Source organism: Halichoeres trimaculatus, unplaced genomic scaffold, assembly GCF_033239565.1.
Source record: "Halichoeres trimaculatus isolate MK-OKI-2021-1 unplaced genomic scaffold, fHalTri1.1 fHalTri1_scaffold_15, whole genome shotgun sequence".
NCBI lineage: Eukaryota > Metazoa > Chordata > Actinopteri > Labriformes > Labridae > Halichoeres > Halichoeres trimaculatus.
In genome coordinates, this window is record NW_027437193.1 from 31,003,610 (window position 1) to 31,025,042 (window position 21,433).

The 21,433-nt window shown below is 39.8% G+C and overlaps 1 protein-coding gene across 1 annotated transcript in view; it reads left to right on the forward strand.

Annotated features, from left to right (window-relative positions):
* brinp2 (bone morphogenetic protein/retinoic acid inducible neural-specific 2) overlaps nucleotides 1-21,433 on the forward strand; it is a 413,075-nt gene that overhangs the window by 385,517 nt on the left and 6,125 nt on the right. Inside the window, exon 7 of the mRNA XM_074689200.1 lies at nucleotides 3,955-4,177. Coding sequence (XP_074545301.1) covers nucleotides 3,955-4,177 — 223 coding nt within the window. The remainder of the gene's footprint in view (nucleotides 1-3,954; nucleotides 4,178-21,433) is intronic.

Here is a 21,433-nt window from a genome sequence, read left to right on the forward strand (position 1 = left end):
AGCCAAACTATTTGAACTTCATGTCAGCACACAGTGGGGAAAAAGAGAGAGTATAGAAAGAGAGACAGAGAGGGAGAACAAGATGTTTCTTACTTCTATGCCCAGAGAAAGATCAGAGCCATGGATAGAGGCAGAGTATGGCAAGAGAGGGACAGGAAAAGAGAGACAGAGCGTTGTGTCATCGGGGATCACTGAGCACTGTAATAGGCTCCAGTTTCATCAGTTGGGCTCAGCTCAGGTCGGCTTGGCTGCAGATTCCCTTGCTGTCTCCCTGCCAAAGACAGCACATGGGAATACGGATCTCCAGCAGACCCAGAACAATCCAAGAAGGTCTCACTTAGCTGGATTTGAGAGGAGAAAAAGAAATAATGGGCTCAGTTTTTCCCAGGGGCATCATGCTGGCATAATATTTGGCCACTGGTTCATAATGGAAGTACAAAGACCTCATCAATGGAGAGTCCCAACACAGAGAAACAAGCTGTGCTGACATTAGTCTCTGTGTAATTTACTCCAACTGTGTCGGATATTTTACTGACGGGAATTACAAACACACACACTCTCATACAAACACTGGACACACACTGGTCACACACTGGTCAGTTTGCTTAATTGTTGAGCTCTGTGTGACAGGGAGTTAGAGGCAACCAGCAGGAAACTTTTTTTTACCTGCATGTTTTCCAATACATTAACACATTAATGACAGCTGTTGATTGTGCTCTCCTGACATCACCAGAGACCAAAAATCTCTCCCGCCAGGGCTGCCGCTGAACTTTTAGGTCAAAAATAGTCATAAATGCCATGATATTAATCCAGAGTGATAAATCACTTTCAGGGAGCTAATAAAGTCAGATCTGTCCGATCTAATTAAGGGAAAGTCATATTATGAGTCCTGATTTGTGCATTTGCTTTGCATATTGGCCTCATCTGCCTGTTCTTCCTTCATTTCGCTAACACAGGTGTGTTGAAGCAGACTGTCCATGTCTGTGTGTCTCGGTCACATGGTGCTTGTACAGCACACCTAACGTGAATATGCTCAGGGTAGCTCCAGTTTAAAAAATCCGATGAATAACCTGCTCATTTAACCTTTATTTATTTAAAGGGGCAGTGCAAATTAATGAACATTACAGTACAGCATTCATGTTAATATGCCACAGTTAACCATAAGGCTGATTTTATCCATAGTCCCCAGCAGGTCATGGTAGAGTTTATACTGATAAAGGGGGGAAAATACACCACAATAACATTACCTGGACAAAAAGCATTAAGAGTGCTATTTACAGCTGAAATACACCAAATGTGTATTGTTTAATGCTAAATGTGCTCTACTTACAGTAATCCTTTCACTAAATGCCTACAAAAAAAAAAAAAAAAAAAAAAAAAAAAAACGATACAGAGACTATCGCAGCCTTGAGTATTGGCTGATACTGATGTTGGTCTGATCTAGTATCGGCACAAATAATACACACTTTTGTTACTTATTTTGTAGTATGGAATGTAAGAAAAGGCTCGATCAAGTGTTACTACTCAGACTCAATGCTAAGGTTGGTCATGACTAGTTTTGCACTCTGCTGCCACGTCCTCTTAAACCGCCTGCCACAGTCACAGTGTGGGAATATTTTGTTTTTTATCAGAATGAACAAAGTGTGAGCTCATGAACACCAACGAGCTGATATGTCGCAGTTGTTTGAAAATAGTGGTGACGAAGAAGAAGAAGGGGAGGTGCAGCGGAGCCTTGTTCTTTGACAATCCGCTCTTACTGAGGCTTTTGGTCGGCAAAGTAAAGAGAAATAAAAGCACCAAATGGTGGGCGCTCAAAGACAGCTACATCACCAGAGAAATGCAGCCCTTCAATACAGTTGAAAGCCAGAAATGTTAAAAAATGTTTGACAGACAGGACGGATTGACTGGGAAAAAGTACATGTTACAAACAATTCAGGAACTGTATAAGCTCTCTTTTATTTAGGCTACAGTTTTTATTGTTTCTTTTTTTGTTGTTGTTGTTGTTTTGTTTGCTTTTTTTGGAGTTCCTTTTTTTCTTTACAGACAGGGTCTATGTTTTATTGTTTTTGATTAGTGTTAATTATTTTCATTGACATGTATTTTTTTCTTAAAGAGAGTCCATTTCATTTTCAGTGTATTTTTTTCTCTTTCTTGTTTCTTAAATGTATTATATTTTTTGTTTTATTTATTTTATCTAAAAGATCCTGGCCTGTTAATTAAAGTTAAATACTCTTAAGACATTAAAGTTTCTTGCTTTTGATAGGGTTAGGGTTAGTATGGTGTACTCACTTTATTATCCCATTTATCATAATTACATTATTGAAAAAATGGAAAAAAAAAAAAAATCCAAATGATATTGACAATAATATCATTTATCTGCAATAATATTTTGGAAAATTATCATCTAGCAAAATTTGTTATCGTGACAGGCCTACATTTGGTCAAGCGGGAAAATTCAAACAGCTCCTTAAAAAGAGAAAGGCAAGCTTTATGGTGATATCCAATGTATTGCTGTACTGCATAGGAATCCAAGTGCAACAATGTTCCATTTTCAGGCAACAAGTGATGTTTGCTGTTCTCAGTACCCTAAGTCTTTAACCCAGGAGTGTCAAACTCATTATCACTGAGGGCCACATCACCATAACGGTTGTCCTCAAACAGCCAAATGTAACTGTAAGACAGTACGAAATGTAGCTAAATGTAAATAAATGAAAGGTAAAATAAATGCAGCTACTCCTCAATGTACTCCTCAACCTCATAACACTAAAGACATACTGTTTTTTCTCCTTGAAGCACAAACTCAGATTGGCCTTCCCATCTTTCCTGAAGCAGCCTTTCATCTGTATCAACTTTTCTCTTTCTGGATTTTTTGGGATCATTGTTTTATTTTTCAATTTCACAAGTTTGTAAAATGACACTTATGTGAAAACACTGCGATCTTGTGGCTGGATGCAGTCATTTCTCAGGTAACATAATCAGTCGGTATCGTGGGAAACAGTTTATGGTCAGTGCACCTTTTTGATTTATCAATTGGAAGGCAATCAGACCTTTTAAACTCTTGTGGGCCACATGAAATAGTGTGGCGGCCACATTTGGCCCACAGACTCTAAGTATGACCCATGTGCTTTAACCATTTGGCCTAGTGACAAAAAAGATGTGAAACTTCCTGAAATAAAAGATGAGCGTTCACTCTTTTAGGACAAAAAAAAAAGTCCAGGTGGCCTGTATGGCACTTGGGCCATAAAGGGTTAAACAAATATAGAAAATAAAACCAGTGCTTCTGCTCAACGACATGAGAAATGAACTCCTTCCTCAGTGGTTTTGTTGATGTGTTGCTGGAGTTGCTGTGCAGACGTCTTAAAATGAACCCAAACAGGGACTTTGGCTTCTGTGTTCTTTGCTTTGACACAAATTTGCTTCGGCAGCTGCAGAATTTGCTGAGAATCACATCCATAAATGTCTCTTGGTCATTTGCATTTCAGAGAGGAGCTTCACAGAGAGAGTCTGAACCTCTCAGTGTTTGACCGCATGTTTTTATTGGTTTACTCAGCTCCTGAATAGAGATTCTGATCAGCCTTTTAAGGAAATAAATTATGACATTTATGGAAATGGCCACCTGTATGTGACATTGTGCTGTCAATCATTGGGTAACTGTTTCTAAATGAGAGTTGGAAATGATGCCGCTGTGAACAAAATGAGCATCTAATGGTGGGGTGAATGAGCCTCACCACAGATTGAAGCACAGGTGTTTACTTTGTAATGAATATTCATTAAAACGAAACAACTTTTTGTGCTTTGATGACAAAGAAAGCTCCAGCAGCTCCTCTGGCATTATCAAAGCATGCCACCGTGGAGAAAATAGGCTACGATGTAAGGTTTGCAGAGTTTAAGAGAGGTTTGTTCGGCATTTAATTTCTCTTTCTCTTCACTCCTTCCTTGTCTCTCTCCCTGCAGATGATTTCAAAGCCTTCCTGAAGCGCTTGCCCACTGACCGGTTCTTGAATGTGTCCATGATTGCAAAGTTCTGGTCGGCTGACTTGTCTCTCCAGAAGCGCTACGCCCAGCTGGAGTCCAGCACCGCCCTGGTCCGGGGGAAAGCCCAGAAGATCATCAGGAAACTGTTCACCCTGAGCAAACGCTGCCCCAAACAGCCTCGCATCAGTCTGCCCAGAGAGAGGTAACCCACTGAGACACACACAAAGGCATAATTTGTCATCACTAAGAGATTTGGCTGCTGTTTCCTGCTGATTCATTACAGCTGTAGGCTTTGTAGCAGCCTTACAAGCCCAACACATTCAGAAAACCCAGAGCTGTCTGCCTGGATGGAGCTCCGCTTTGGATTCTCAAAGAGTTTACAGACTGCAAGATAGAGAACTTACCAAAAGGGAAGGTTGAAAAGCTCTACTTCAAGCAGATGTACACTTCCAAACACAAAAAATAAAAGGAAAAGACCATTTACAGATGGCTACGTTTGTTTTAACTTTGGACCTCTTTGTTATCAAATCAGAATGAATGTCTTACAGTACCAAACTTTAGATTTGTAACACTATGTAAGTGAGGTCCATTTACATGTAAAAAAAAATATAAAAAAATAAAATAAAGAATAAAAAACTCACCATATTTTGCTCATTAGATTAGATTTTCTTCTGGACTTCCTCTCAAAGTTGCTCCACGACTTCTCCCCTCTCACTTTGAGTCAGGCTCTGTATGAGCAGAGTCTTAAGTTCAGGTGATTAGTCCACCCAAAACCTACTGAGCTTGTTCATTTTTTAATTGTTTGCTCGCAACACGTCAATATGAGGTTCACCTTAACTGATCAATCAAAATATGGTCATACATTTCAAAGTTGCTGACACAAAACCTCACAGTTCTCTTTACAATCCGAATTATCTAATCCTTCAAAGACAAGTTATGCTATGATTTGCTCTGCATGAAAAAGTGTTTAAACTACAAGTAGAACATTACATTGCTCACAAACATCTATCATAGTTCATAAGTCCACCTCCTGATTGTCCTCCAACTTAAAGAGGGGGTATTCTGCTTTGGTATTTGTTTAACATGGATATAGAGTAACACAGCTGGATGTTCATACTGGACATGCAGATTTTCATATGTTGTAGAAATCGGTCTGTAGACTAATCAGAACACCCATTTCAAAAAATATCACTAGATCTTAATAAGCTCAAACACCAAGATCTACCCGTAGCTCTTCCCCCCCAAGAGGCCGCCATGAGGCTGGCCAATCAGAAGGAAGGAGGTTTGTGGAGTAATGATTTTTAAGTGCATTAAGTCTTCGGAAATATAAACATTTATTAACATCCGTGAATGTTTCCTCTGTATTCCTTTCAGTCACCATCCATAGCAGCTCCTCTTCTGTGTACTCTGGTTCATACAGGTATCCTTTTGGTTCCAAAGTGAATGGAACTTCATCATCGCTGTCATAGTCACTCGTTTTGAATTTCCTACGCTGCCTCACAATCCTTAGAGTACAAAAAAAAGAATTACGATACTTGATCAAACTTACACAAGGCTACAACTGGAGCCTGAAGCAAAGCTTATTTACATTCCCTACAGCTGAAAGGAGGAGGGGGGACAGAGCACACTAGCGCTGCACGGAAGGATACACGACCAGTTAGTTAAGTCCGGATAAATGTTTATATTTCCAAAGACTTAATGCACTTACAAATTATTTCATGTAGTGTACACTAAAAATGTAGTATTACTTTTTGATATTAGTTCTTGTAGGCAGAGAAAATAGCCTTTGAATCCGGTATGCCATTTCCCTGTTAGCGCCTATTTCCTTGTCACGAGCGATTACAGTCTGTGTCTTACTGAGGGAGAGGAGACAACTTTCTACTGTATCTAATGTCCTTAGTGGTCACATAGAGCTCATACAACCCCACTTCAAAAAAACTGAACTGTCCCTTTAAGCCCCTTACCACCAAGAGGTTAAGTTTGGTTCATCATGGTATGGCACACATTTGCGACGTTTCCTTTGACTAAAACCTAAAGTCCCCCCCAAAAAAACTTGTTGGTGTGCTAGACATACTAATCTGACCCCAGAAGGAGGAGCTAGAAGCACTGCAGTCTGTTGATTGATTGAAAGAATTGATAGGAAAAGGCTATCGGCATCTGGCTTACACACCGCCTGCCAAGAAGGAAGCGGTGGCTGTGGAAACACAAACAAGATCAGGCTTTACGGCTTTATGCTGGACCACTTGGTGAAAACAGGGCTCTAAGGAGGCAGCAGTCGTGATGAAGCATTACAGACAGACAACAAAAAGTGTTTTCTGAGACCCTAGTGCGAGAATTTTTTTTTTTTTTTTGAGCTTTAAATCATGTAAAGATACTCAGGGGATACCAGGGGCAGTGTTGTCATGTCTGCATAAAATAAGTAACTCTGGACTAGTTTTTTTTTTCTGTTCAGTTGCTTGCTAATCTCGTCAGTTACGTGTTGTGGAGTTTTGGGCTTGGTTCCTACAGTGTAGTTGCTTATTTGGGTTTGCTTTGCTGCTTGTTAGATCTCTACCTAATTCTCTCCCAGCTCTCTTCAACAAGAAACACAAATGTGACAACACATACTAAAGTTTCAGTTTCTCTTCTCTATGCCTTAACCCTGGTTTTGTTGCAACTCTCAAACTCAGTTAAGGCACTTAGTTTCACAAGTCACCACAGTTATTCTTTACAGAGTGGCTCCTCAGTCTTATCTGAATGAACCATACATCAGAGAGTGCTGGCCTTGGCCAACCCTTTTGTCAACACAAGATGACTTTACCATGCTCTCACCACTAAGTATCCGTATTACGTCATGGTATTAGCTGGCCTTTGACCTAAACTGTGATTTGTGTGTTAGTGAGTGCTCTTTTATGAGCTTGATATGCAACAATGGCCCCCATCTTGACACATGGTTCTGACCTTGATTACACCCAACCTTTTTAAGTCTTCATGTTTTGGCCTTTCTGTGAGATGGAGCCATGTATTAGCGGTCTGCAACACCATGTAAACACTTTGCCTACAGTAGAAAATAAAATAAAAGGACAATGTGAAATTATCTTTCTAACACTCCTCTTTCTGCATCAGTTGTAGTTTTTATGTTTCTTTATCATTTTGAGACTACCTCTCCACTCAGGTATGTAATCCATGTGGATGAACCCTCACCCTGCTGCTGAAGAGTGTGTCATTGAGACACTCCAGTGAGTGTCACCCATGGATGGATATGTAATGCCAGATGTAGTTGGACTTCTAATTAATTGATTGGTGTTGAAGTGGTAAGAACAGTGTACTACATATATCTTTAAATGCATTTTGGCGCAAGTTGACAGATTAAGTTGCGAAGAGAAGTACTGGGAGCTGGTTGGAAATTTGCAAATATTTCATTTTTTAATCTTTGAATGTAAAAAAGCCAAAATTATTCTAAGGAAATTTTTATTTAAGGAAAATAACTAAATCTGCAAATATTAAAAAATGCTAATATAAAGAAAAATGCTAATATCTCCAAAATTTGGAAATATTTAAATGAAATGTGAATGAAATTTCAGAAAGTGGTAAAAAAAATGGAAAATTTTCAAAAGTTGGCTAAAATCTCCAAAAAATTTGCAAAAAATAAAAAATAAATAAATAAATAAATTAAAAAGGATAAAATGTGCAAAAATTTAAATCAATTAAAAAACTTCCAAAGTTAAAAAAAAAAAAAAAAAAAAAAAAATGAATTTCTGTGTTTTTTTTTTTCTTTCTGTCTTGCTGCACATCAAGCATGTTTATACAGCTAACACGTTGGTAGTTAAATAAATCCAATTAGGTCTAGAATTTCTGTCAGATTTTTTTTTGTTGATTTAGTTTTCGTACCAGGGGTGTAAAACATGAGGTTAGACACAGGTGCATGAAAAGTTGGTGGGCTGTTGATGTTGTAGGAGGTGAAGTAGAGCTGTGGCAGGCATTATTGACAGATGTGAAGAATATCAAGTTAGACAACATGTTAACGCATGATTTTATTTAGTGTTGATGTCTTTAATCATCAATACCCTCTGTAAGAAAAATAAAAACTCTTCACTTCAGTACGATTTTTAAAGCTACAAGGAGCCACTGTAGAGGGGTCAAAGAGCTGCATGAGGCTCTATGTGTTGCAGACCCTTGCCATAGACTGTATAATATATAGACGTAGTCTCTGTGACATCACCCGTTTGTTTCTTATACAGACTTTTAAAGCCACTCGTCAACTGAGGCCACATTGGTGATGAAGTCTACCTGGTTTTATTTGAGTTTGGATGGGACCAAGAGATGGGCCTTTTACCTCTTTGTCTGTCAGTCAAGTCAGCCATTCCCTATATAAGCAAAAGTTGGCTAACTTTGACAATAAACATATGAATCACTTGAGATACTAAGTTCCCCTCAGCTTGATCAGGACCTGAAGCCATATGTTCGCAAATTCATGACAACTGTCACCAAGGAGTCTATAAAGGTGCCATCGCAGACATGTCCATGTGTTATACAGTCTATGGTTACAAGGCTGGACTATTTTGGTGGAACTAGCTTTACCAAAAACAGCTCCACTTGACCCCTACACTGGTACGCTGCTTCAGCAGTTACAGTGGTTTGCTGCTGTGAACAGGGCGTGTCGGGTCATTTCACATTATGGCAGCTCCCAGACGCTGCTTTCTATATGGGCCTCTGGTGGATCTGTGTCTGGAAATCCTGCTCTCTACGGTGAAAGTGAATTGTGCAGAACAGCCCTATACACTTTATTTCTTGTTATTGCACAAATAGGCGGGTGTTTGATAACACACCATGATTATACTCTCTTTCTGCTACTGCAGTAACACCAAAGCGCCGTTGTTAAAGCCACCATCATAATTTGACAGGTTAACTGACTCCCTTTGGCTGAGTGAATTCTACACCTGTGGTTAACTGCTGAGCAAAATACCCTCACAAGCTTCGCTCAGCTGTCATAATGTGGCAGTTTTCTGGCTGTGTCAATGAGAGAGGAAAGAAAAAAGCTTTTAGGAAGAGGGAGGGCTTCGGACAAAAAGGGGTGCTCAAAGTGAAAATGTTGAAAAAGAACCAGTAAGAGAAGCTTTAATGGGCAGCAGAGATGTAATGACAGTGAGGAGACAAAGAGAGAAAGAAAGGGAAGGAGTGAGATGAGAGGTGTACTTATTGGAGCTGGAGGCCTTTGTGGGGCTGAGGTACATGGTCTTGCAGCATGCTGTAATCAAGTCTTCACCCAGTTTGACAGCTCGGCACTTGTTTACAGAGGACTTTAATTTCCCTGACAGTCCTTTCTCCAGCACCCGTGACTCCCCCTGCCTTCCCCCTGCATTTCTCTCTCTCTCTCTCACTCACCTTTGAAAAGCCCAGCTCTCCCTATCTCAGTCGTACCCGTCACTCAGAGTCTTAAGCCACTCTGTACCAGCTACAAGAAGCCATCAGTAGCTGCTCAGCTGCAAAAGCTCCCTATTTATTTCAGCACAAATCCATTTGTTTTATCATCATCCATTTTTTGTCTATTTACGTAGGCCTGAGGGAGAGGAATTGCTGGAGCATTTGGGCAATGTTGTGTGTGATTTCCTGAACTTAGCCTGGGGATAGAATCTCTGCAGAGCCAATTTTCAGTCTCAACTTGTTTCTATTGCTACAGCAGCAAAGTGGATGGTAATTTATGTGTGTCTGCCTCTTTGTTTCTGCTCTTGTACTGAACATTCACCCTTTTTGCCCAAATGGTGTCAAATTCTAAGCAGCAACCATGGGTACAGTGTAATACAGCTAACTCAAAAGTGCTCAAAGCCTCAGCTCCTTAAAGGGGAAATATCATGCTTGTTTCTCCTTTTCACTATGCCAGACTAGGATGTCTGTAAAGCATTTTTGCCCTCAGTACAAGTCATTTAGTTCCTTCATTGCCCCACAATAGTGTTCTCAATATCCTTATTTTAGGCCATTCTGAAGATCTTGTTGAAACGCTACGTTTTGAGAATGACCCCCAGTAACCTCGCAACATCACAGCCCTTTGTGCTCTGATTGGTCAGTTCTATCAGAGGGGCGGAGGGGGTAGAGCCAGGGGGCGGTTTTTGCAGCATGGAAGTATTTACTAAATCGCCACATTGGATGGGGCAGACAGAGTGAGTTTGCTGTTTGCCAAAACTTCACCATAAGGCATTGATAGCACTAATAAAATGGCAGAGTGTAGGATACGTCCTTTTGTATTGGACCCCGAGTCAGACCCGGACGGTTCTGCAGCTCAGGAGGAAGAAAATCCACCTGGACACAGATCATCTCAGAACGCTTCAGTGTGGTGAGTCAAACCGATACTGTGACATGTATAGTTTATATGTGGAAATATAGGCAGACTTCACCAATAAAGTATTTCTATAACAGGGCTCCATCCTGCTCCTTCACTTTTCTCTGTCTGTTTTATCCATCATGCTGAAAGTGTAGTCTAAAGATCGCCTCTACCGCCAGTTCCTCACTATGTTACTACCGCAGCATTATTGTGGTCCAGGTTCACAGTGCATGTCAAAACAAGCATGCAAATATCACAGTCTCACAAGTATTACGATGTCTGCTAAAATTACAGTGTTTTAACTGCTAATTCACCATGTAAAGCCGAGCTGCTCAGCAGAGCAGAGTCCCTGCATCCAGCACTCAGTCAAGTTAGCCAGAGCTAGTAGGGAGCTTTATTTATACTGGGCTCTTGGTGGGTGTATCCCTCGGTGGTGGTTGTGTGACTGACATCACAGAGGAGGAGCTGCTTTATCAGATTACTCCAATAAAAAGAAAGGATCCTTGTGTCGTCACAAAGGTTGAAATCTCGCGGCCAACTGGCAATGACCTATTTTCAGAGGCATCAAATCTCGTTCTAGGATATCAGAAAAAATACAATATCTCATTTTTTGAAAATTCAGGGTGTTTAAGGTCTTGTTTTCAAATTTATTATATGCAAGTATTAAATCAGGGATCAGCATGATATGTCCCCTTTAAGTTTCCACTTCAGGCTGCATCTTGATAATAATAATAATATCAAAAATAACTTTTATTTATATTGCAAAAGGAAAACAAAAATAATAAGAACTGTGTCATAAAAATAATGATGCAGTATAACAAAATAATCCTTTAGCTGACAGAGAGAAGTCCAGGAAATTCCGACAAAGCAGGAGCAGAATACTAATCTCTCTAAAATAATGCTCTTATGAAAGAGCAGAACGAGCTGTTAGCTGATTTCTACGTTTAACAAATAGGTGTTTCCTTTCTTGATTTACTTTAAAAACTAGAGGGAGCAAATGCTGGATGTTGAAATGCTGAGTCATTTCACCCTCTAACCCTTAGTGCAGCAATCATTTATAACCCTTGTTGGGCACCTGAAGCTGAATCTTTTATGACATCACCAGCTGGTTTCGATGGTGACAGACCATTTTGCATTCATTTTTTGTAGCTATCTTTTGTGTTTTAGATGTTAAATAAAAAAACAAGAGTTGGAAATTTGAGTCAAAAATGTGCAATTCTCCAGAATATTCTGAACATTTTGCAACTTGATTTGTAAAAACAGTGGAAACTTCAAATACTGAGCAAAGCATTTCAACATAATTAGAGAGGCCTTTGTCAGTCATTAATATACCCGCATGTCCATAACAAAGCCTCCAAAGAACTTTCAGAGGATGCTGTATCAAACTAATATCATGTTTTTTTTGTCCAGGACACTAAACTGATTTCAGGATTTCTTGAAGATTACTGTTTCACTCCTAGCAATATCATCATATCAATTTGGAAAAAAGTGGAATATTTAATAACAAAAGCTGGTCATTTACTGTATTGATCCTAATATAGGACAAACTGGACCTCACATCAGGCCTTACACCAGTTAGCATTGACATGCTACAGGCTGCTAACAGCTGAGTTCACATGTAAACAATGTGGCCATGGTTACACATAGGATCTCCAGACAAACACAGGAGAAAAAGTCGTAAAAATATCACTGAAGCCACAAAAAGTTTGGTGTCCATGACCAACAAATGAGCAGTACAAAGTTTTTTTCCACCCCAAATACAAAGATTACGAAAAAGAGACGAAAAAATTACAAGATACAGACAAAGAAGAGAGAGCTGCTGCCAACAGGGCGACGCCTAGCAAAGATGTCTCAAACTGCAATTTTAATGAAACAGTATATGTGATCAGAAAAACAACTGGGCCAAGTAAGTCCTGAGACCCTGAGGAAGCTGCCCATGTTAGTTTTATGTCTATGGACCAAGAAATGTGGTCATGACGGCGAGAGACAAATGAGTGATCCTCCACAGATCTCTGAGAAAACCACTCTGGAATTAGCATTGGAATACATGGGTGCTGGTGCTGACTTTTCCTCTATCCTTTTGCTTTAAAAACCACTTTGACAGAAGCAGGAAAAGGTTACCTACATTGTGACGCGTTACATTCCTTGATTGGACAAAAATTGTGCCCAAGAGGGCTGTTTTTCCAGGGAGTTTCTAGGTTTCGTCTCCCCCTCAGCCCAATGTGTTGTTTGAATCTCCCACACAGCTGGAACATTCTGTCCAATACACACCAATGTTAAATGGCTGAAGGGCTAAAATGCATTATGACCTTTGAAGGGTCATTGTGAAGTCAATAAATGCTACACTGCAAAGGGGTTGCTGTAAAATTTACAGTATTATACTGGCACCAAGATGCCAGTATAATACTGTAAATGCCTTTACTGTAGTTTTACTGTATTTCAGTCTTTGCAGTACTGCTACTGTATTTTCAGTCTACAGTACTGCTACTGTATTATCACTTACAATAGTTATTGTATTTTCAATATTGCCAATTTACAGCATTACTATGACTTTATGTCAATCAGTACTGTATTTTCATTTATTTACAGCTTTGTGATTTAAAGTCCAGTAACACTTTACTACCTGTAATGACATTTATAGTTCTACTTCTTTTAAATCATTTTTATTGGGACATTACAAGCAGCATATGTTTAAAAAAAAAAAAAAACATTATACACAACAAATGACCATTACTCAAATATTATTCCAGTCAAAAAATGCTTTAATTAATCAATTCATTTACATATTTAAAACATAAACATGTATCAGTCAAAACTGCTTTAATTTATTTCTGGTCAAGAGCTCAAGCTCTTTACTTCGGAAAAAAAATTGACTTGTTTCTTTCAGGGCTTCAGTATACTTTTGCGAGGAACAGATATAAAACAAGAAAAACAGCATTTAATCTCGCAAAATTGAAACCCTTGATTTTTCAATGTCCCTATGCAGTGATGGAGAAGTGCATCAATATTGTACATTTGTGTAATTTGCCAATATTAAAGATATATCGGCTGCAAGTATCTGCAAAAGTTTTGATATAGGCTGATACAGGTAGCAAACAGATAATATGGTACATCCTTCCATAGAACATAACATTAGATATTGAACGGCATCCTAACTATAGCTGTAAGGTAATGACATGAGGCCATTTCTAGTCTCTTGTGCAACTCAAAGCGCAGCTGGTTTGGCTCAACCTGGATTGGCTCACTTTAAAACACTGCCTTGTGAACATGAATTTAGTGTCATTTAGTGCAGTCCAGAGCAGTGAAGAATGCTCAGACCTGGACTTTGGGGAAACCAAACAACCGCTTCACAGCGTATGGCTTAACACAGGAAAGCTACCTCCTCAGGTCAGGACTTAGCAGTCCACCTTCACCTAAAGGTCATGGGACACTCTTTGGGGGACAGCGATGCACTAGTGTTGGTGAGAGAGGAAAGATGGTTGGAAAGAGGAGTCAAAGAAGCCATCTTCGCCAGGCTGGAGAAACCTTCTCGAACAGAGGTGGTGGACTCAAACACAACCTCTCAGCCACGCACAGTGCAGTGCTAGGTTTGTGTGTTTGTTTATGAGTGTATGTGTGCCTCTCAATAATTCTGCCAGTCAAAGTCAACAACTTCTCTGATGAGAGATGCCACATGTGGATTAAAGCTGGAGATCTTCCTCTGGACACTCTTTCCTGAGGTACTGCTGATCATCGTCTTTGCTTGGCATTTGAAGCCTTCAGGGTTTATTCTTAGCAATAAAAACCTAAAGCCTAGAACCTAGAGCTTTACAGTCTATGGATGTCACTGAGTGAGCGATCCAGTTTGAGTCATTTCATGACCACACGAGGCGACTGAAGTGGCCAACAAGACGTATTTAGTGAGAAAACAGGAATAAGGTTAAGTTGGCTTGATAGGTTAGTTCCGGCAATGCCATAAATTACATATATCAACCGAGGAAATGCCAATAAAATCAAAAACCTCACCAACCATAGTCCCAAACTCGTCTGTCGGCTGCTGCCCTCCTTCCTGGGCTCCTTGCTGTATCTATGATGTAGATCTATGGTCTAACAGCATCAGCAGTGCTACCTGCTGTTGTGTCGTGCACATTGCAGAACATTGCTCGAGTCGTGTGCTGGCGTTCATGAATAAATCTAAGTCCTGCGGATGCGGATCAGAATGGCGGAAAGTTACAGCCAAAAGTCACGTGACGGCGGGAAGATCATGCCAAAAGTCACGTGATGTGGTAAAATCATGTCAAAACTTTTTCTCTGACTTGCAGAACTGTTTCACCGCAGAATTGTTTCTCCTACTTGCAGAATTGTTTCTCCTACTTGCAGAATTGTTTCTCCTACTTGCAGGTTTTTTTTTAACTCGAGAAGAATAATTTAAATCTTGAACAATATTTTATTTTGTACTTGAAATATTTTATTTTTGCGCCTCAAGGATATTTTCATATAAGTGAAAATACATTTTTCTGTATTTGTGAAACAAGATGTATTTGTTGGAGAGACATTTTTTCTCATGAATAAAACTAAATACATTAGTTGTGAATTATGTTTTGCTTTTGCAAATCACACTGAGTTTGTTTGTGAATCACTGGCCGCAAATAAAACACAGTTTTTGTGTTTGTGAGGTTTTGGCAGTAATCTAACTCCATAGCGCCGCTCCTAAAACTGCATTAATCGTCCAAAAACTCATTAGTTTCACCAATATTTCATCATGGTCTGCTCGCCTTTCTCCTCCATTACAGTGCCGGCTCGCTCCACCCATGTTGTCACTGTACTGACTGGATGAAGAAAAGTTACTGCCACCACTCGCCGCTGAAACAATGAGCCGTACTGCACATGCACGCTCAACCGCAAAGAAACTTTTCAGTTCAGAGGTCAGAACCATAGAAGTTTTATGTACATCTATGGTCAGTACAGTGACAACAACATGGGTAGAGCGAGCCGGCACTGTAATGGAGGAGTAGCATGAGCAGGCCATAATGGAATATTGGTGAAACTAATGAGTTTTTGGACAATTAATGCAGTTTTAGGAGTGACACTGTATGCCCCGTGTAGTACCACTATACAGATGTCCGCCGCACGATTTTGGATCTAAATATTTTTTTTATTACCAACTGTAGTACAAATATTTTTTGTAGCACTCTCTCTAAAAAAATGGTTAAGGTGTATCCATCTGAAACTTACATAAACTTTATATGATTAAGTAATTTGGGGAGTAAAGTCATTCTTAACACACAAAGAGATCAAAACTGATTTCTCGCTTTTAAATGTTTAAATTTGTTCATGGCAAGCAAAGGACTGGAAAAGTTGCTTTGTGTAATTTTTCCAGAATGGTCTCAACTTAGAATTTCCAAAACATTAAGTAGCCTCACCAAGTGCAATCAATCTGGGAGTGCTTGGTAGAGAAAGGCTGTCTTCTACATCTGCTGGAGTTGCAGTGACCTACAAACAGCAATAAACAGAAAGTTAATCTAAATTTCTTAAATAAAACACTCTATATACTTGTTATAAAAATGACTCTTATAATATTTTATAACGTAGCATGTGTGTAACAGCACTCTTTGCACAGATACTTAAAAGGCAGTCTTGAAAATGCTAAATGATGTCCTTGAATAATGTCATCATTCTTCCAGGACAGCTTTTCAAAATTACATTTATACTCACATCTGCCAGTAGAAGCAGTGCATCCTCCCTCTCTTTGAAGAAGGCCGTTGTGGTGACCAAGAAAGCAACACCATAGTCAATGTCTTGTCCATCAGCACTGTTGATCAGTTTTAAGACTGTCCGTACATTCTTTGTCCACTTTGGAAGTTGACTTTCAAAGAAGTGCAGAACCTTCTTTGCTTTTCTGTCAAAGGAATCTGCTAATCTGCTATCAATGTCAATACTGGTCAGTATGTTGAAGTAATCATACATGAACCTTTAAAAAAAAAGAAATGGCCAGTGTTCTTTGAGTTCATCAATGCATCAATGTTCAACTATTGCAAGCACTGCCCCTTGCAGTATTTGACCACTGTTCAGCTCAACTCCTGTGTCTTCAAGATCCCTTAAATCTTTTACAAGAGGACCAAACACCTTTTCTTGCCCAAAGAACTTGAAATCTCCCTCCTTCCAAAGCATAACAAGCTGTATAGGATCTATGGAAGACCTGTGGTGTGGAGAAATCTCGGACAGAGTCATGTAAACAGCAAGCTGCTTATGCTTTTTTCTCCCAGAGCCAAGGGGATTTACCACTTCGAAGGCATCCTGGTAGAGAATAATGGAGACTGAGGAGACAGAGCGCATGAAAATGTCTTTGTCTTTAAAAATCTTGCCATCCCTGACATCCTCCAACATATGTGGATCCTCTGACTGGTGCTCCTTAGCTTCAGCATACTGTGCTTTAACTGAATCATGGTTTAGAAGAGCTTTCAATGCCTCTGCTACTGGAACATACTGAAAAAAAAACAGTCATTTCCTTTTGCATTTTTACCCAGATAAATTTGTTTTGGAGGCACATGGTTAAAATTCTTCTTGAAAAATGTCTTACGTGTTTCATCAGACTTAAAAACTCCCTAATTAAACAAACACAGAAGGTTGTTCTTGCTCAGACCAGCTATCATGTTTTCAATCTCACTTGCTGACACATTCAGCCTTTTTAACTCATCCCTCAGTTCTGAAAAAATATGTTCTATGCTGTTGTCCTGTACAATCTGCAATTCCTCTATCAGAGTTTGGATAGTAGAGGCTGGTAGCAACATTTTGGCTTACATCCTAAAATAAAACAGTGCCAGATTTGTCAGAAAATTTTCCTCCTCATTTTTGCCATCATGTACTTCCTGGTCTGTCTCATCTGCATCAGCTTCATTAGCATAGAAAGTATGACTGAGATCATAGCAATCTCTGTCAGGGATGCATGCTCTGTTAAACTGAACAGGCTTCTGAATGCAGTCCTTGTGTTTCCTGCAGACATGTGATCCAAAAGATGACCTAACGTGGAACTTTTTATGACAGTCAGGAAAGGGACAGGTTACACTTTTCCCATCTCTTAAATGTATCTTTAAATGGTCAACTAATAGAAACAGATTTTGAGATGAATAATCACACCCCTCAACCTGACAAACCACTGGATCATTTTGAGCAGGGCTACATTTTTCCCTCACTTCACGTTTATTTGGCTGTGGGTGTTTTCGACAGTGTCTTAAAACTACAAGGACAACTCGGCAAACCACAGTCGAACACAGAATTTGCCAGGTTCCTATGAGTTCTGACATGCCTGTAAAACCCTGAGAGTGTCCGAACAGATACTCCGCACGGTTTACAAACCAACAACGCGACCATTTTTACAGATATTCACGACTTTCTGTCCGTTCAAATGGCGTTTTGAGGCCACACAGGAGAGTGAACGTTTAAAATTCGTATTATTCACTTTTAACTCTGGCCCACGGTCGACGTCAACTGACGCCGTTCCCCTGTTTAAAGTGCCAGAAAGCCACCCCCAAACTAAACCAACCACCAACGGCTGACAGCAGTTGTTAAAAGAATTATTCAGTAAAATTAATACAACTTAAATACTCTGTTTTGTCCTCAGTAACTCCCGCTATGTTTTAGGTGAAAGTAAAGGTACTCACCAGCCACAATATAGCCACAGACTGCGACTGTATCTCGGTCCAGCACTCCTCTTGAAAAGAAGAAAAATAACACGTCAGACATAAAAAAGAAACCATGAAATTTAAATCAGCGTCCACTGGGATCTAACTTCTTCTAACAAAGTAATCCACGGCAGGAGCAGGCAGGCAAAGCCGCCTTACTCGTGTAAAGTCACTGATCAACCAGGTCCTAATACGAGTTTTATCGAATAAGAGAATGATACACAAAGACAACGGTGTTTTACAAGTCCGAATAATTAATGAAAGCTCGTACTACCTGATCTTGTAAGGTTATAAAATATATGCGACTAGTTTAGCTTAAGTGAAGAAAAGACAAAATGCTTAAAAATGGATTGGTAGAGCTCACAGGCACTGCCCTCTGTCACTCACAATACCCAAAAAACACAGTTAGAATGGATATTTAACCAGTGAAATAAGCAAAACATAGGACATACCTTTAATATTTATTCATTTACTGATCTTCAATTTTAAATATTAATGTACTTTCGTCTGATATTGGAATCCCAGCAAAGCAGTTTAAGATTTCCCTCTCTTTGTCCCATCTCTGCCAAAACCGCTCGGGGAAAAAAAAAAGTTCGTTCAAGAAATCTGGCATGCCATTGGTCAGTTTTTCCCGGGCAAAAATGATTTACAGTAGTGTCCTAATTCTTTCCCACAACTCTTTGCATTTAACAGTATTATACTGTATGTACCGTTTACAGTAAGGAACTGATGATATTACAGTAAAATACAGTTGAATTTAAGAAAATCCTTTACAGTGTAGGAAAAAAAATGAAATTAGCTTGAATAAAGCAGAAACATAGCTGAATGTTTTAAAGTTTGTATGGAGTTTGTAGCTGAATGTATGACTGAATGAGAAGGGTTTAAAACGGGCTGAAAAACATCCTGAAATTAGCCAATTTTGAAGATTCCACATCCATTCTCTGAGGCTACATTCACACTGCAGCCCTTAATGCTCAATTCTGATTTATTTCTCCAATCTGATTTTTGTGTTTGGCTGTTCAGATTACACCTGTAATGTGACCTGACTGCAGACTGTGATGTGAACAGCTTACACTTCAGAAGTGACACGCATGCTTAGTTTAACATTAATGACATCACGCACAGCACAGTGTGATGAGGAGCAACAAACACAGAGCAAAACTGTGCCTCACAATGCTGGAATGTTAGTTTCTATTTTTTTTATGCTTGAGTGTGATTGGACTGAAGTGTGAGTGTCCCCTGGGCCCTTGCGTCCAAGACAAATTTCTCCCATGGGAGACAATAAAGATCTTATCTTATCTTATACCATGGTCAGTGAGAATTCCAATGTCAACTGGTGTGCTTTAAATTGGTCTAATGCGTTACCATAGCAACACGTCACACACATTTTAATGCATGCGAGAGCAGCCTGCGCTCCTACTGGGCCCCATCTCTAAAGCCTGGCTCACACTACAGGATTCTCTCCCGATTTAACCCAGATTCGGTCCTCCCGACAATCGAGGAAGAAATCTGGTCGGGGACTAAAATTGGCCCCAACGTTTGGGCAAGATTATCCTCTAGTGTGAGCAGTTGACAGATGAATCTTTAGCCCCACGATCGTCTCACAGACTCGTCGGAGCCACCCCGATAATTTTCAAACATGTTTGATATTTATCTGGATGATTACAACATTCATTCTCACTGAGGATGACAACAGACAATTAGAAAGAGACCCAGAGACCGGACAACAGACAACAAACAACAAACGCAGGCTCAAAGTGCAACTGAAAGGCTCCGGTCAGCTGACTGCGACCCTAACTATTGTCTTTTACCTGCAGTATGCCCTTTAAGATACTATCCGCTTGAACGAATCAGTATTATATATAAATAATAAATATAAAATAAAAAAAAGACCAAGGAAGATATCTGAGACAATAAATGAAAGTTACACAAGTTTATTCAACCACATATTTCACATCAATACCAAAGGAAGTTTCTAGATTGAGTTTTTTGAATATGGAAGTATTTTTATTTGTTAAAGAATGGAGGGAAAGAGAAATGCATGTTGTAGAACTGATTCAGATTTAACAGCTTTATTTTATTTAAGGAATGACACACGGAGACAGGCAACTTTTTTCTTCCAGACAATTTACAGTGACTGCATAACCAGATGAGTGCTTTTTTTGGCCCGTGGGGGAGCCGGGGCACCCGGAGAAAACCCGCACATGGGCAACGGGAACATGCAAACTCCACACAGAAAAGCCCACCAGGCGAACTGGGATTCATACTGGTGGCCTTACTGTGCAGGAGCAGTACCCCGTTGTACCCAGTTTTCTTTTTACAGACATATTAAATTAAACATGACGTCAGGATCCTAATCTAAATTTCATGATAGCGTGACTGAAATGGCACAAATTAAAGCATTCATCACGGTTAAGGTCACCTCACCTCATGGGGCTGTGGAGGGTTTGCAGTCTGGAGGTTGAACCCTCAAACCTCTTCGTCGTAACAGCCGTCTTGGGTTAAGAAGACTCTCCTCTTGAGTGATTTAGTTTTTGGTTTGGGGCAGACTGGAGGTTTGGGGCTCAGTTTCCTGGTTGATGACTTGGAGCTCCCTCCTATTGGGGGTAGAACTGTTTTTGCCCCAAATGTCCTAGATCTGTCTGCTGAATTTGGTGGGGCGGGAGGTAAATGGTCTGTGGAGTCCAGCTCGGACTCTTCGGCCATAGGAGCAAAATGGAATTGCTCTTCCTGAGTTGGTTCTTTTTCAGGCCACTGTGTGGTTCCACTCATCTTCAAGGCCTCCTCTAATTCGTAGTTGTACTTTTTCTCTCTGAGATACAGCTTTTTGATGGTGGGCAGCTTATCAGCCAGGTTCTTACTTTTTTCCTTTTCAGCTGCAACTTGGCTACCCAGAAAAATAGTCTGACCTTTCAGTGCATTTAACTTGGATTTCAACACTCTGTTTTGCCCCTGCAGCTCTGAAACTAACAATAAATCCTGCCGTGCTGGACATATTGAGAGCTTGTGTCTCAGCAGCTCACACTCCTTCTCCAAATTATGAATGATCTCGTCTTTTTCATTCAGCTGTTTGTAGAGTGCTCTTTGCCGTTTGTTGTAAGCACCTAAAGGTTTTAATTTTTCCTCAGCTTCAAGCTTGTGTGATGTTTCCAACGCTTTCAAAATATCTGGCTGGTCGTTTTGACGCTCCAATATGTGTCTTTTTTCCCTCTCTTGAGTCAGCTCTTTGCTCAGTTTTTTATATCTTTGCCTTTCTATGACAATGGCCTTATTATTTTCTTCAACATTTTTTATTCTTTCAGCATCCAGACTTTTTTCCAGATCACTGTTTGTCTTCTTGAGTGCCTCTACCTCAAGCTCTAGGGTGTGGATTTTTTGCTTAAACTCTATCTCGTTTTTGCTCATAGTCTGTGTAAGGTCCTTGTTATTTTTTTTTTCCTTGCCATATTTATCCACATAGTCTGAGAGTTCTTTCTGGTACAGTTGGGCTCTCCGTTCC